This window comes from Fundulus heteroclitus, unplaced genomic scaffold (assembly GCF_011125445.2).
Source record: "Fundulus heteroclitus isolate FHET01 unplaced genomic scaffold, MU-UCD_Fhet_4.1 scaffold_37, whole genome shotgun sequence".
In the NCBI taxonomy this organism is placed as follows: domain Eukaryota; kingdom Metazoa; phylum Chordata; class Actinopteri; order Cyprinodontiformes; family Fundulidae; genus Fundulus; species Fundulus heteroclitus.
In genome coordinates, this window is record NW_023396781.1 from 253,673 (window position 1) to 269,686 (window position 16,014).

The window sequence follows — 16,014 nt, forward strand, 5'->3', positions numbered from 1 at the left end:
TAAAATTGATTCCAATAAAAATAAAATAATTGGCATCCTCCCAAATATGATTACCTCGTCCTCAGTAAGTGAGGCAGCATTGGAGGAACCTGCGTGGTGTTTGAACTGTTTAGAAGTCGTAAAGCTCTCTGAGCTATCTAAACTTTTAGCTTCATCTAAACCTTCTACCTGTATGTTAGAGCAGGGGTCGGGAACGTATGGCTTGCGAGCCAGTTATGGCTCTTTTGATAATTTCATCTGGCTCGCAGATAAAACAAAATATCACCGCTATTGTTTTCATCCGGGTTTTTCGCGCATGCGCGCCGGACTGGAAGGCAGAAGGCGGGCGCAAACAAAGGAAACGACAAGTTCTCGACGTATTTTTCTTCTTTAGATAGTTTTAAGAGTAAGTTGATGGTTGATATCGCGACATAGGCACCAGAAACCCCCGCAACCCGTTGAGGGATTAAGCGGGTCAGAAAATTGATGGATGTTCACGGACACAGACCGCTCATCAGCAGAGAGGAAGACCCGCCCGGTAGGTTAAAAAAAATTGTTCACAAAGGATTATTTAGGTGTTTTTGTCTTATTAAAATGGGTGAAGGTGTCGGCAACGTTGCAGCGGAAACACAGAAGTACTAGCGCGCGTAAACCAGGGCGTAATGCAGCCGCCGGAAGAAGCAGAGCCGCAGACTGCAGCTCTGCTTCTTCCGGCCCCGTCTAGCGATCGCCAACTCCCCTCCGCCGCTATTTCAGTAGAACAATGACCAGTGCAAAATTAAGTTGTATTTACCGGAGATGAAGTGTAGACTGCACATTCTGTCGGGGTATGATGGCTCCCCCAGTCGACTAGGATCGTGTGCTTGGGTCCTTCTTCATTGAAAATATCCATTTCTTTTGTCTTTCTTCGTCCTTCGGTAAACGAAAGAAACGTACATCCAACGAATTGGAATGCCTCTGTGTGCAACCGGGAGCACAACAAGTCGTAGGCACTGTTTACATTTCGAAAATAAACTAACTAAAAGCACGCTCTAATGCACCCGTTTTGTAATGATAGAATGCGAGAACAGTCCTGTGTTTGCCTACAAGCGGGACCCGGAAGTAGCGCGGACGTCGTGACGCGTGATGTCACATGTGACGTCACGCGTGAACTACCCTATTGGCTCTCACTGAAATAAATTTCCAGATTTTTTGCTTTCATGGCTCTCTGAGTCAAAAAGGTTCCCGACCCCTGTGTTAGAACCAATCCCAACCAAGTTGTTTAAGTAGGTATTCCCTTTGATCAGTGGCCCTATTTTAGACATGATTAATCTATCCTTAGTAAATGGATATGTACCACAGGCTTTTAATGTAGCTGTTATTAAACCTTTACTTAAGAAACCTTTTCTTGATCAAGATGAGTTGACCTATATGACCATTACAGACCTATATCCAATCTTCTCCTATCTAAAATTCTTGACAAAGTAGTTGCTAATCAACTATGTGAACATTTACAAAGTAATGACCTATTTGACGAGTTTCCTTCAGGCTTCAGAGCTCATCATAGCACTGACACAGCTCTGATGAAGGTCACTAATGATATTGTCATGGCCTCAGATAATGGACTTGTGTCTGTACTTGTCCTGTTAGATCTCAGTGCTGCATTTGATACAGTTGATCACAGATTCCAGTTTGTTCATGTTAATAATAAATCTTCTTCAAACTCTAGGATCACTTGTGGAGTACCACAGGGTTCAGTCCTTGGACCAATTCTCTTTACTATATATATGCAAAATTATCAGACAGCATGGGATTAATTTTGGCTGTTATGCTGATGACACTCAGCTATATTTATCCATAAATCCTGATGAATCCAATCAATTACTTCGACTACAGGCATGTCTTGATGACACCAAAAGCTGGATGACTTTAAATTGCCTGCAATTAAATTCTGACAAGACAGAAGTTGTAATCTTTGGACCAGAGTCCTCAAAAAATAAACTTCTTAATAACCTTTCCAAAAAAAAGTAAAACAAAGGCAACTGGACTTCTTTTTCGTAGTTGAAGACGTTTCGCTTCTTCTCCAGGAAACTTTCTCAATTCAAAAAGTCTGGAGTAATGACTCCCAGACTTTTTGAATTGAGAAAGCCTCCTGGAGAGGAAGTGAAACGTCTTCAACTATTAAAAAACAACTTTTTTTTTTGGAATGACCAGGACCTGGATGACCGCAAATCTTCACCAGCTTCTTAATAATCACTTAATCTGGAAAAAATCTTGGTGTTATTTTTGACCAAGACATGTCATTGAAATCCCATATTAAACAGGTTTCCAGAGTTTCCTTTTTTCACCTCCGGAATATTGCCAAAATTAGAAATATTCTATCCAGGGATGATGCTGAAAAACTAGTTCATGCATTTGCTACTTCAAGGCTGGACTATTGTAATTCTTTACTACCAGGAAGTCCACAAAATGCAGTTCAAAGTCTTCAGCTGATCCAAAATACTGCAGCAAAAGTTCTGATCAACAAGAGGGATCGTATTTCTCCAATTTTAGCTTCCCTTCATTGGCTTTCTGTTAAATCAAGAATAGAATTTAAAATTCTTCTTCTCACGTATAAAGCTCTTAATAATCAAGCTCCATCATATATCAGAGCTCCGATTACCCCTTATGTTCCTAAATTATCACTTCGCACCAGACTGCAGGTCTACTGGTGGTTCCTAGAGTCTCTAAAAGTAGAATGGGATGCAGATCCTTTAGTTATCAGTCTCCTCTCCTGTGGGACCAACTCACAGTTTTGGTCCATGAGGCACCGTGTCTACTTTTAAGACTTAGGTTAAAACTTTCCTTTTTGAAAAAGCTTATAGTTAGAGTGGCTCATGTTACCCTGAGCTATCTCTATAGTTATGCTGCTATAGGCTTAGGCTACTTGAGGACATCAGGGTCTATTTTTCTCACTCTAAGTTCTACTGTTCTCCAATTTGCATTGCTTGTTGTCATTTCAGCTTTTACCTTTTTTTCTCTCTCTCTTTTCTTTCTTCATAGTAGGTACACCTGGTCTGTCGTTCTGTTAGCTGTGACATCATCAAGGGAAGACAGATCACCCGCTATTACCATCTAATGTAAAACAGATTACTGTGGATCAATGTGTGCTTCTGTGCTTGTTTGTCTCTCCTGTTGTGTCTCTGCTCTGTCTTCTCTAACCCCCAGTCGGTCGAGGCCGATGACCGTTCATACTGAGCCTGGTTCTGCTGGAGGATTTCCTTCCCGTTATTGGGGAGTTTTTTTTTCCACTGTCGCTTCATGCTTGCTCGGTATGAGGGATTGCTGCAAAGACATTGACAATGCAGACGACTGTCCCTGTGGCTCTACGTTTCTTCAGGAGGAGTGAATGCTGCTTGTCAAGACTTTGATGCAATCAACTGGGTTCCCTTATATATGAAATTTTTTGACCAATCTGTATAATCTGATTAAATTTGACTTTGGAAAGCGCCTTGGGATGACATGTTTCATGAATTGGCACTATATAAATAAAATTTCATATTGAATCGAAGAAGACGCTATAATTTTAGCAAGAGACTTTAACCAAGTTGAACTAAAACCTGTGCTCCCCAAGTTCCATAAATGTATAAAATTTCCAACCAGAGACAATAGCATATTCGATCACGTATACTGCAATATCACCAGGAGCATATAAGGCTGCTGCACCTCCTCGCTTTAGATCATCAGATTACATCTCTGTTGACCTGATCCGTGCCTATATACCATTGATTATCAGAACCAGACCCGTGAACCATTCATGTTTGGACTGAGGAGGCCTACCAGCCCTACAGAATTGTCTTGAACATAATACCTGGGATGTTTTTAAACAGGACACTGATCTAGAGAATTACGTATCATCTGTGCTTTCTTATATTCACCCACAAAGACAATCAGAATGTTTTCTAACCAGAAACCAGACAGAGGTGCAGCATCAGCCTTTCTTGCTGTAGCTGCACCAAGTGACCTCCTCCTTAAAGAAGGTCAGCAGCATCAAGGCAGCAGGTCCAGACATGGTGTCAGGTCGGACAAGGTTTTTCTTGATATTGTCAACCTCTCCCTGCAGCTCTCCATGGTCCCTGCCTTCCTGAAATCATCCATCATCATGCCTTTCCCTGCCTCAATGACTACTATCCTGTTACTCTGACCCCTGCTATCATGAAGTGCTTCAAAAGGATCCCCCTGAAATACATCAAGGATGTGATCCCCTGCTGGTCTGGACAGTCTGCAGTTTGCCTACAGGGAGAATCGCTCCACAGAGGATGTTATCTCGCTGGCACTTCACACAGCTCTTACTCACCTTCAGCATCCCAACACCTATGTTAGGATGCTATTTGTGGATTTCACCTCAACCTTCAACACCGTGCTTCCAAACATGCTGGCTCTGAAGCTCTACAACCTGGGAGTATTTCCACTAGTTTGCTCCTGGATCAGTGATTTCCCCACCAACAGGCCCCGGGTGGTTTGGATTGGGAAGCACTCATCTGCCCCTTTGATCCTTATCAAAACCACGCCACATGATTGTGTCCCCAGCCCTGCTCTCTTCACCCTTTTCACCTATGAATGCTCTGCTATCCACGCCACAAAGTTTGCATATTACACCACTGTGGTGGGTCTCATTTCCAATAATAATGAGACCTGCTCCAGAGACATCTGCAAGACCAAGGAGGTAATAATACATCACATGAGGTCCAGGAAGACTGAACACGCTCCTCTCTGCGTACAGAGGGAGGTGGTGGAGTGTATGGACAGCATAAAGTTCCTGGGCATTCACATCTCTTCTGACCTCTCCTGGACTGTGAACACCTCCTACCTGTTGAAGAAGGCCCAACAATGGCTCTTCTGACTCATGGAAACTGAAATGGACTGGACTTTCCACCGAGATGGTAAAAAAAACTTTTACAGAGCAAGAAATATTTTGTGTCTCCATATAACTGTGTGGTATAGGAGCTGCACAGTGCAGGAGAGGAAGGACTTAGCACGGGTGGTGAGGACAGCACATGAGATTGTGGGATGCCATCTGCAGGATCTGGACATGGTTTCTGCCGCACAAGTTCATAAAAGGGCCACACATTGCCACTTATCCCACACACCCCGACAACACACTCTTTGAGCCACTTCCATCAGTTAAATGTTTCAGAAGCATCAAATCCAAAACTAATAAACTCAGAAACAGCTTCTTCCCAAAAGCTGTAAGGGCTTTTGCCCCCTGCTGGGAAGTTTGTGGTTTGTCACATGTTTACAATCACACTACTGGTAATACCTATTTGCAGACTTTTATTTCTCAGGGATTGTCGATTGCCCATTTCTGTTAATGAAGCCTTAAGATTACTGCACAAAAATGTATTGTGGATTTGAGTATATTATTGAAGGAATGCTGAGGGATTAATTCATGCAACATCACAGCGATTTACAGCACTCGTAAAGGGACTGATATCAGTCTTCTTGGACTCGGATACAAATCTTGTCAGACCTTAAGACAATTTTTTTTATTTTTACATGCTTAAATGAAAAAGAAATACAGGTAAATGCTAAGCCTGTGTGTCATTTTATCCGTGCACATCCTAAGCCGGTGTATGTGTCAAAGGAGATTTTACCATGGTAACACATGATGACAAAAATGATTATTGATTCTTCAACGTATATTATTCAAATATTTTACATTTATGGAGCAATAAGTAAAAAATCTACTGTAAAATTAACCAAAATAATTTTTATTTCTTCCCGGGACGGAAGTAACATTTTCTATAAACAACCAGCCCTCTCTATCAACAATATCTTAGTCAAGTTTTTATCCTTTCAAACCTAAAGGTATGGTGTAGAACACCTTCTGAGCATTGTGTAGTATTTTACTTCCTGGTTCCAGAGCTAACCATGCGAGATTTCCTAATGTTCCCAAAACAGAGCGCAGCAGTTGGTATTTTATCATTGCAAAAGAGCAACACCCTTCAAACATGGAAGTCAGTAAGAGAAGCAGATCAGAAATAAAACAGAATAAATCAGTATACCAATCCTGTGGAAGTAAAAATAATGCTATCTGTTAATTTTGTTGTTCTGATTTGAAACACTAGGTGTCATTATTACTTATTGCTCCTTTAAGTATTTTGCTTAAGTCAACACTTTTACAATTATTATTTTTTTCAGAAGTGTGAATGTCTCACTTATTACACACTCATTAAATGTGTTTAGTATAAAGTTGGTATACATTAAATATTCATAGTTGCTTACTGTCATATGCCTACATGTAAAGAAAGGAGCAACATCCCCTACAACCAGCATGAGTAATAGTAAAAGTATGTTCTGATCCAAACCCTGACTGATGATGGCTGATTCTTGCTATATTAGTTATTCCGGTCAAATGTCAATTTTAGGATATTTCAGCAACTTATCCATCATGTTTTCCTTAAAACATGCCACTCCATCATGATGGTGTAACCCGGGTGATCAAACCTGTGTAAAATTGAGCTTCCATCCCCTCACTACTTCATAGCCAATCGCTGTTAAGGATCAAGGTCACATGTACCTCCACAGCCTATCAGCTAGGTATATTAGCTGGAGCAAGGAAGTAGGAAAGATTAAGACATGTTGGGAGAAGCAGAGTTGCAGGAACTAACTACTTAGCGAGATGAGATGGGGGAAAAAAACCTCTTTGTGAGACATAAACTGTGGAAATGGTGAGTGTTTCTGTGTTGTGACTTTGTGTTAGCTCATTGATGTCTTTGTTTGTTTGTATACTCAAACAAACAAATGTATTTGTTATAGGTTTCAATTCAATTCAATTCAATTTTCAATTTTATTTATATAGCGCCAAATCATGAAATATGTCATCTCAAGGCACTTTACAAAGTCAAGTTCAATCATATTATACAGATTGGGTCAGATTATACAGATTGGTCAAAAATGTCCTATATAAGGAAACCAGTTGATTGCATCAAAGTCCCGACAAGCAGCATTCACTCCTGGGGAACCGTAGAGCCACAGGAAGAGTCATCTGCATTGTACATGGTTTTGCTGCAATCCCTCATACTGAGCAAGCATGAAGCGACAGTGGGAAGAAAAACCACCCATTAACGGGAAGGAAAAACCTCCGGCAGAACCGGGCTCAGTAAGAACGGTCATCTGCCTCGACCGACTGGGGTTACAGAAGACAGAACAGAGACACAACAAGAGAAACAAAAAAGCACAGAAGCACACATTGATCTAGTAATCTGTTCTACATTAGATGGTAGTAGCGGGTGAGCCGTCTTCTCTGGATGATGTCACAGTTAACAGAACGCCAGACCAGGTGTACCTACTATGAAGAGAAAAGAGAGAGAACAGAAAGTTAAAGCAGAAATGACAACACATAATGCATAATTGAAGAACAGTAGAACTCAATAGAGTGAGAAAATTAGATCCTGATATACTCCAGTAGCCTAAGCCTATAGCAGTAAAACTATAAAGGTAGCTGAGAGTAACATGAGCCACTAGTTATAATTTTTGTCAAAAAGGAAAGTTTTAAGCCTAGTCTTAAAAGTAGACAGGGTGTCTGCCTCACGGACCAAAACTGGGAGTTGGTTCCACAGGAGAGGAGCCTGATAGCTAAAGGATCTGCCTCCCATTCTACTTTTAGAGACTCTAGGAACCACCAGTAGACCTGCAGTCTGAGAGCGAAGTGCTCTGTTAGGAACATACGGGGTAATCAGAGCTCTGATATATGATGGAGTTTGATTATTAAGGGCTTTATACGTTAGAAGAAGAATTTTAAATTCTATTCTTGATTTAACAGGAAGCCAATGAAGGGAAGCTAAAATTGGAGAAATATGATCCCTCTTGTTGATTTTCATCAGAACTCTTGCTGCAGCATTTTGGATCAGCTGAAGGCTTTGAACTGCATTTTGTGTACTTCCTGATAGTAAAGAATTACAATAGTCCAGCCTTGAAGTAACAAATGCATGGACTAGTTTTTCAGCATCACTCCTGGACAGAATGTTTCTAATTTTGGCGATATTCCGGAGGTGAAAAAAGGAAACTCTGGAAACCCGTTTAATATGGGATTTAAATGACATGTCTTGGTCAAAAATAACACCATATACGTTTTCATTGTATTTGAACAACCCACATGTGAACAATAGGGTGCCTTAAATATTTGTTGAGCACTTGTTTATATTAGGTTTTCTTTACATTTCATGTCAACTAATTTATATAGTGCATATTTATTGGATTTTCATTGATGTAATTTATATTGAACTTTATATTTATTGAATATGCATATTGACTGAAAATTGTTTGGAATTATTTATAGTGCAAAGAGTGCCATTTATTGAATTTGTGTGCACACTAAAATGTTGGATTATATATTGAGAAAATGGTCCTGTTTTTTATTATTCAGGCCAGGTTTGATGGCGAGCTGAAGGTCCAGGCCTAGAGCCCAAGAAAGATTGCACTTTTGGGTGCGTGAAGACTTTTGATCTCCTGCCAGGCTGGTAGGAGGCAGCCGACGAACAATTCTGTCCTACTCTGGTCTGACTTGAATCAGTCACGACCTGCACTGCACCAAGCACTTTAAAAAGAACTTGCTTGGGACCTTTAACCAACCCCAGCTTGGGGTGAACGAACTGAAGGGTGTGGGTTCATTAACTGTGGAATTGATTGATTTTTATTTTTTTCTGTTTTATTTTGTTTTTCTCTTTTGCGCCTTTTTATATGGCCATTTGAATGTTTCACTGATGTTGTAAATATGTATATAATCCTCTTCACTATAAATACAAGGCACTCGCAACTGCAACCTTCTAGTCTGTCTGCTCCTTCATGAGTCGTATCGATTTTTCTGATCAAACTAGCCCATTGACCCGATTGGCCACTATCCATTTACATTGATTTAAAATATACTATATTATCTTTACAAATCTGCTACAATGATCACCACATTTTCTCTGGATATTTTGACTCCACTTTTCCTTCATGGCAGTGCTTTCAGCAGATTTGTGTTGAAGCATAAGAAGCTGCTCCACATGTTGTCTGTATTAAGATGCTTCACTATTGGCATCACAAAGAACTCATATTCACAGTGTTTACCTTTTCTTCTTGTCATGGGTTCTTACTAACAGCCCCTGTGGTGGGCCTTGACACCATAGACTTGACTCCAAAATGATGAAAAAATCATGGAGGGCATGTCAATATCTTCAGGTTATGATTTTTTTATTTTCACACCTCCCAAAAATAAAGTGCTGAGCAGCAAGGAAAAATATCCAAAAAATAATCTGAATACATGCGTAATATTTACATCTCTTCTATACTTTAACAAAAAATACTTTGTGCTGCACAGCAACGTTACCTTCCCTGTAACTAGGCCAGACTTACTCAGTAGGGCCAGTAGCTCTTCTTAAGCTCCGCCCCACAATTAGATCAGCAAAAAATAGAGCATTTATTTTATTAAATAACACAAAAAAACAAAAACACTTTTTTCTTTAGTTAAACAAAAAAAATACAATTAAACTTACTGGCGAAAAATCCCTGACTTCAAGTATTACGCCCACTTTCTCTCAAACCGCCACAGTCGGACACAGGTGAGTGCAAACGTGTGTGTGTGTGTGTGTGTGTGTGTGTCTGTGTGTGTGTGTGTGTGTTTGTGTGTGTGTGTGTGTGTGTGTGGGTGGTGGCAGCAGGTGTAGAGGGGGGTACCAAAAAGACTGCGTTGTCCCGGGCCCTAGCAAAGCTGTCAGCTGGTCTGAATAGGACTACAATCATCCTTCAGCCTAAACGATGTCTCTTCCTTTTAATTAATTTATCAGGAATTAACCAAAGTATATGTTTGTTTCCACATAAATACTTAATGACATAATTGACATGAATAAAAAATCATATATAAAAACAATCAAAACTGTATACAATCAGAATCTCAGATATGTTAGAGGATAATAGAACCGTTGGACTTACTTCTCTCCGAAATGGATCAATTAAGGCCACCACTGCTGGGTATTTGCTTATGAGGTTTTGGTACAGCTCAACTAACTCATCTGGAGACTTCAGAACTCCTGTTGCAACTTCATACTTTCCTTTAGACTGAGACAAAGTAGATACATTCTCTTCACTGCTCAGCTTTCTCCCTAATCATAGAAGACTGAGGGAAGTAATCCAAACACATGCAGCATTATATTTTTAAAACTTTTTGTCAACTTACATAGTCCACAAGTTTAGGGGCAGCACAGTTCAGAGCCAGATAAACATCAGTTCCCAGTAGCACATTGAGGTTAGAGCAGGCATCAGTGATTAGATCTAAAGGTTGTTCAGGTCGATCATAACTTGCTGTGGGTCCTCCACTGTGTAACACAGAGGCCTGTGCGACCTTGGCACATGCACATGATTTAGTTCCTTCTATGTACAATGCTTTTACATAACCAATAGTGCTTAATATATTGACATGCAATCTTCTGGATGTATTGATCTTTATATGGGTTTGTTTAAAAACAGCTTAGATAAAACTTCACTTGAATGGAAAGTATATACATAATAAATTAAACAAGGAAATTCCAAGGTTTGCTGAAACTTTGCCCACAGAACTGAACTATTCACCTAATGTTCTAAATGTAAGGGCCATTCAATACTGAAACACTTTTGTGGGCATTAGGAAGGCAACAGAAAAGATTTAGAGGTGCATCAGAGCAAGCATTTAATGTTTTTACAGACATCTGTGATTTATTTGCAAGCCTGCATTACAGTAATCTGAAGATCAATCTTAAATATCACATTCTAATGCTCTTTTATGTACAAATCCTTGATAGAAACTTTAAGTGAAAAAACTACACTTATAGAAAAATATAGCGATGTCTCTCACCCCAGTTTTTGTTGAGATGTTAATCATTCTCATCATCTCCTTCTGTAATTCAAATGCCATTGTGATGCTCTGTTGAAGACATTATCAACTCAATTTCCAAATGGTATTGGGAAACTTGACAAAGGTAGTACAAGAAAATTGTCTGTAATCAGCCATATGCACTACAATAAAGTAAGCTAAGAGGAAGGCGCATAGAATTATTGTAAACATCAAACCAGTCTAAGTACAGAGAAAGGGAAATGTGGCAGGAAAGTTTAATACCTGTTTGACTGGCTGTTTCACTTTGGAGATGAGAATAACTTCTTCCAGTAAACATAGTTTTCCAGCAGATTTCTTTCCACATTTGATCAGAGTTATCCAGGGGACAGGAACATGAAACTGTTGCAGTTCCTAGGCAAAAGACTGACTCTTTATATGATTGCTTTAAATATTGTGTAAAAATTTCAGTTAAATAATTGTATTTCTGCTTAAATCAAACCTTTTGGCTCTTCAGATCTGATATGTATTTGTAAAGAGGGACCCCCTTTATCTTTGCCCCAGATTTGGCTACAGCCAGAGACACTGAACTCATAGCCATGCTTTCATGCAGAACTGGTTCTAGTGGCCTTGTTGGAGAAAGTGGCTTTGCGTCAATGTTGCTCGTTTTGCCTGTAAGGTAAAAAGGTAGTACATATGGAACTAAAAGGCCAAGATACAACCTAACATTTTCAACCACCTTTTTTACAACAAAGGGGTTAAAATCTTTAACCATAATTTGGACCCGAAATTCAGCCAGACACAAAGAGAGACTTTTAAGAGATTTATTAGAGAAACAAGTGTCGCCGGTGTGGGAAACGTCTTTAACTGGAACCTCTGCAAGGAAGAGAGATACGTTAGAGGCTGTGTGTCCAAGAGTGAGAATTGTTGAGTACTGTTTTAAAGCTACTAACCTCTCTTGAATGCGGAGTGTAGCACTGTATCCAAGAAGTGGTACCAGGAGGATCTGGGCTTGTCCTTTGCTTGCAGAAGCCAGGTCCAAAACACATCTAGACACAGTGGAGAAGGTCCGGGGACAGTCCAGGGACATGAACAAGGATTCTGAAGCAGGCTGAGGTATTAGAGGGGGATTCTAACAGGTCGATTACAGTCCAGGGTCTTGATCCTGATGGCTAACTGACAGGCAGAAGTACAAGAAGGCTTGACAGAGAGGCAGAGTCAGGCAACAGGCACAGATCAATGTCCTGAAACTGAGAACCAACAGTAGAGCACAACAAGGGCGAAGCAAACAGGCAGGAGTCCAAACAAAAAAAAAGTCACAATCTTTTTTATACATTTTCCACAAAATGTTTATACTTATATTCCAAATGTTTCTACAGTCCTTGTTTGTGGGCACAAACCTTGCCAGTAAAGTGGATTCTGATTTTCATTTGTTTTTTTACAACCAGAGAGCATTTTGTATGTAATGGAAGACATTTCATCAAGTAAACAATCCTCAAGGGTGCATAATAGTTGCACCCTCGACAATCATCTCTGGCACACATACTGGAGGCGGATCCAGCTGGACCCCCTCCTCAACGAGCACAGGTGCATGGACTGGAGGTGGATCCATTTGTTCAGAATCAGATGTGTCCTCAAAGATGTAAACAGACTCTGGGTCAGGTATATTGGTTGCTGGATGAACCCTAGAGTCAGACTTATGGAGAGCTGGTGAGGCAGGATGGTGATAAAAAGGCTTTAAAGCAGCCCTGTAACCCTCTTCCAGCTCCTTTAATGTTTCCTCAAGAACAGGTTATAAGAGTCTCTTTAAGCCTCTTGATAACAATCACAAAATAATTTACTGTTATCCTCCAACTCCTCATGGGTGGTGTCAGAGGAATTGGTGGGCGTAGCTCTAGGGGACTCAGGCAAACGAAAGCTGGGGTGAGTTGGCTGAAGAATCTGCTACCTGAACGGAGACCCGATCAGCAGACGGACGCTGACACCTCCGGTGCCGGGAAGGCAGATCTCTCTGAGGCGCAGCGCCACTGTGGAGAAGTAGGACCGCTTAGGTACATGCCGACTCCATCTCGTCGTGAGAGGGAAACTGATGATAACCCGGGAAAAGCCCAGGACACAGATCTTCCACAAGCTCTCAATCAACCGGGAAATACTTTAGGTCTGGGGCAAAGGGTGGTAGAGAAAAGGCTGCTTCTGGGAGTGCCGTAGCTGACAAGAAGAGGGAAGCTTCTTTCCACTGATTTCGACCTCTTCCTGGAGAATCAGAACACCGAGGTGGCAACTCTGCAGTTTGGACTGGCTGTGTAGAGGATTCAATAACCGTGCTAACCTCAGAAGGCTCAGAAACCAGGCTCGTGGACCAACGTCAGGCTTGCGCGAGTGAGGAGGCAGACGAAGCAGAGGATGTGAGCTGTTGCAGGGGAGGAGGTGGCTGGGACCGATTCCAGGAGGACAAATCGGCAGTCTGGAACCCTCGAACAAAGCTACCATGGAGTCCCAGATACTGCTTTCAGCACTGAACCGAGCACATGTGTCCATCATTATGGCTAGACCGGGGCGTAACTTGCCTGTTGGTGACAGGTTCATGTTGCCCAGAACATAATGTAACCTGATATTCAAACCAGATGTGTAGTTTGTTTTAAAAGTTTAGCAAAAATGATGGAGTTAGTGACTGACAGAAGATGTTTGAGCAGGCTGGTGAAGAAGATGGCAGTTTGGACGGATGAAGATGACAGGTGGTAGTGATGAATAGGCATGCGGAATCTGCCAAGACTAGACCAGGAAAAGCAGGCTGATGGCTCACCAGAGTGGGCAGAGCTAGCAGAAGGACACACAGGAACAAAGAGCAAACTGGACAAGTACATAGTCACTGGAATTTCTTGTTGAGAGGGCAGGTCACTTGCAGAAATCCTGAGGTCTGACAGGCTGAACACACAAGAACTTGGAGCAACATACGGGGAGAGCTGATAGAATTACCGGTGGCCAACAAGAATGAAACAATAAACAGTCCAGGGGTCTGTTCTTCGTACGTTGCTTAAAACATCCGAGATCAAATGAGACATCCAAGATGATTTCATCCGGCTAATCATGATCCGGCTAAGTGGGTTCTTCGAACACACCTGTTGTTTATGATTAGTATCACTGGATTGAGTTATCTGAGACAACTGCGCGTTCATGCATTTGTTTAAAAGGGGAAATGTATCGATAGTAGAAACAATGATCAGCAACGCTGCTATTGGCTGTTCAGCAAAGAACGCCCACAGTTTTTCTCCCAAGCAGAACAAGAGCTTGGAAGGTTATGCCGAATTTGAGTCATTAATTAAAACACCTCAAAAGCTGTTAAAGCCAGGAGAGAGGGCCGGCAAAAAGCAGCAGACAAATTAATGCGTAAATACTGTCCATGGTAGATGTTTCTATCACATTCTACAGCATGAAGTTTTGCATTTTAATAATTTGATATTATTTGTTCTTTTATATCAGAGCCTCCACGGGACCCACTAGAACATGGGGACAAGTAAAAGTGACATACAAGAATATTCTACAAAATGGTAGCCTTTAATTATTACACTTTATTTTAAAAAGGAACTTGTCAAGAGATCAAAATTTCAGTGTCATTCCTTAGAGACGGGACGTAAAGGACATGTGCAAACTGGGAATTTTAATAAAAAAAATCTTTATCCATAAAAAATGAAAATCTTCCTTTTCCAAGTCATCCACAGTTTACACGGTAAAACTGTATTGCTCCGTGTCTAGATAATCCGTCCATAGTTTTTTCTAATACAATATACGGCTCGACAGGAAGCAAGCCTTTCAAAGTAAAACTAAACTTCACAATAAAATGGGCCGAACAACTCTTCTTACTGAATATGATAAAAATAAAAAGTAAACTATCATACAAATCACTTAAATATTTTATATTTATGGCTCCAACACCACTTTTTCCTCTTTAAAAGCCACTGTTAAATGATGTGTGTGTCTGTTTATAACAGCCACCAAGAAAATCTCTCTACAATTACACTGTCACGCTGCGCTAAAGGATCCTGTCTATTGCGCAATACGTGATTAATTCAAAAAACTCTGCAAATTATTCTTGCACCTTCCGCAACAGGTTGCAGTCGTAAAAATGGACATGGCTACGGCAGACTTCCCCATCTCCTCCGCTTATACAGCTGTGATCTAATCTTGTTTACATGAAATAAGCCTGCTCTGGAGCAGGCTTAAGCTGGCGCACATGTTGCTTTGACAACAAGTGCAGGATGTCTTTCGAAGAACCAAACGATCCAAGATCATGCCAAATCGTCAAAAATGAAATCCTGCTAACTGAGTTAGCGACGTACGAAGAACGGACCCCTGAATAATACAAAAATAAACACAAAAAAACTAAACGATGACATTCAGAGAAGGTAGTAAATCTTTCATTTGTTAGTCTCGCCAAAGAATTCATTGTGTTCTTAGAATTCTATTCAATTCAGTTTTATTTATATAGCGCCTATTCATGATACATGCCATCTCAAGGCACTTTCCAAAGTCAAATTCAATTACACTATTCAGATTGGATCAGAGTATATAGATTGGATCAGATTATACAGATTGGTCAGAAAGTTTCCTATCTAAGGAAACCCAGTAGATTGCATGAAGTCTTGACAAGCAGCATTCACACCTCCTAAAAGAGCGTAGAGCCACAGGAACCGTCGTATGCATTGTCCATGACTTTGCAGCAACACAGAAGTGAAAAACAACAAACAATGTAAATTGGTGAACAGTAGGAGCAGAGTGAAAAAAATAGACCCTGATGTCCTCCAGCAACCTAAGCCTATAGCAGCATAACTACAAAGATAGCTCAGGGTAACCCAAGCCACTCTAATTATAAGCTTTGTCAATACGGAAAGTTTTAAGCTTAGTCTTAAAAGTAGACAGGGTGTCTTCCTCACGGACCAAAACTGGGAGTTGGTTCCACAGGAGAGGAGCCTGGTAACTAGATGATCTGCTTCCCATTCTATTTATAGAGACTCTAGGAACCACCAGTAGACCTGCAGTCTGAGAGTGAAGTGCTCTGTTAGGAACATACTGGGTAATCAGCTCTGATATATGATGGAGCTTGATTATTAAGGGCTTTATACGTGAGAAGGAGAATTTTAAATTCCATTGTTGATTTAACAGGAAGCCAGTGAAGGGAAGCTAAAATTGGAGAAATACTATTCCTCCTGTTGATTTTTATCAGAACTCTT

The 16,014-nt window shown here is 40.7% G+C and overlaps 1 protein-coding gene across 1 annotated transcript in view; it reads right to left on the minus strand.

Moving 5' to 3' along the window:
• The window catches only part of eno4 (enolase 4), a 185,458-nt gene that overhangs the window by 80,202 nt on the left and 89,242 nt on the right, over positions 1–16,014 (minus strand). The window contains exons 5-9 of the mRNA XM_036130670.1: positions 11,289–11,458; positions 11,072–11,200; positions 10,811–10,879; positions 10,157–10,321; positions 9,913–10,038 (exon numbers count right to left, since the gene is read on the minus strand). Of these exons, the coding sequence (XP_035986563.1) occupies positions 9,913–10,038; positions 10,157–10,321; positions 10,811–10,879; positions 11,072–11,200; positions 11,289–11,458 (659 nt within the window). The remainder of the gene's footprint in view (positions 1–9,912; positions 10,039–10,156; positions 10,322–10,810; positions 10,880–11,071; positions 11,201–11,288; positions 11,459–16,014) is intronic.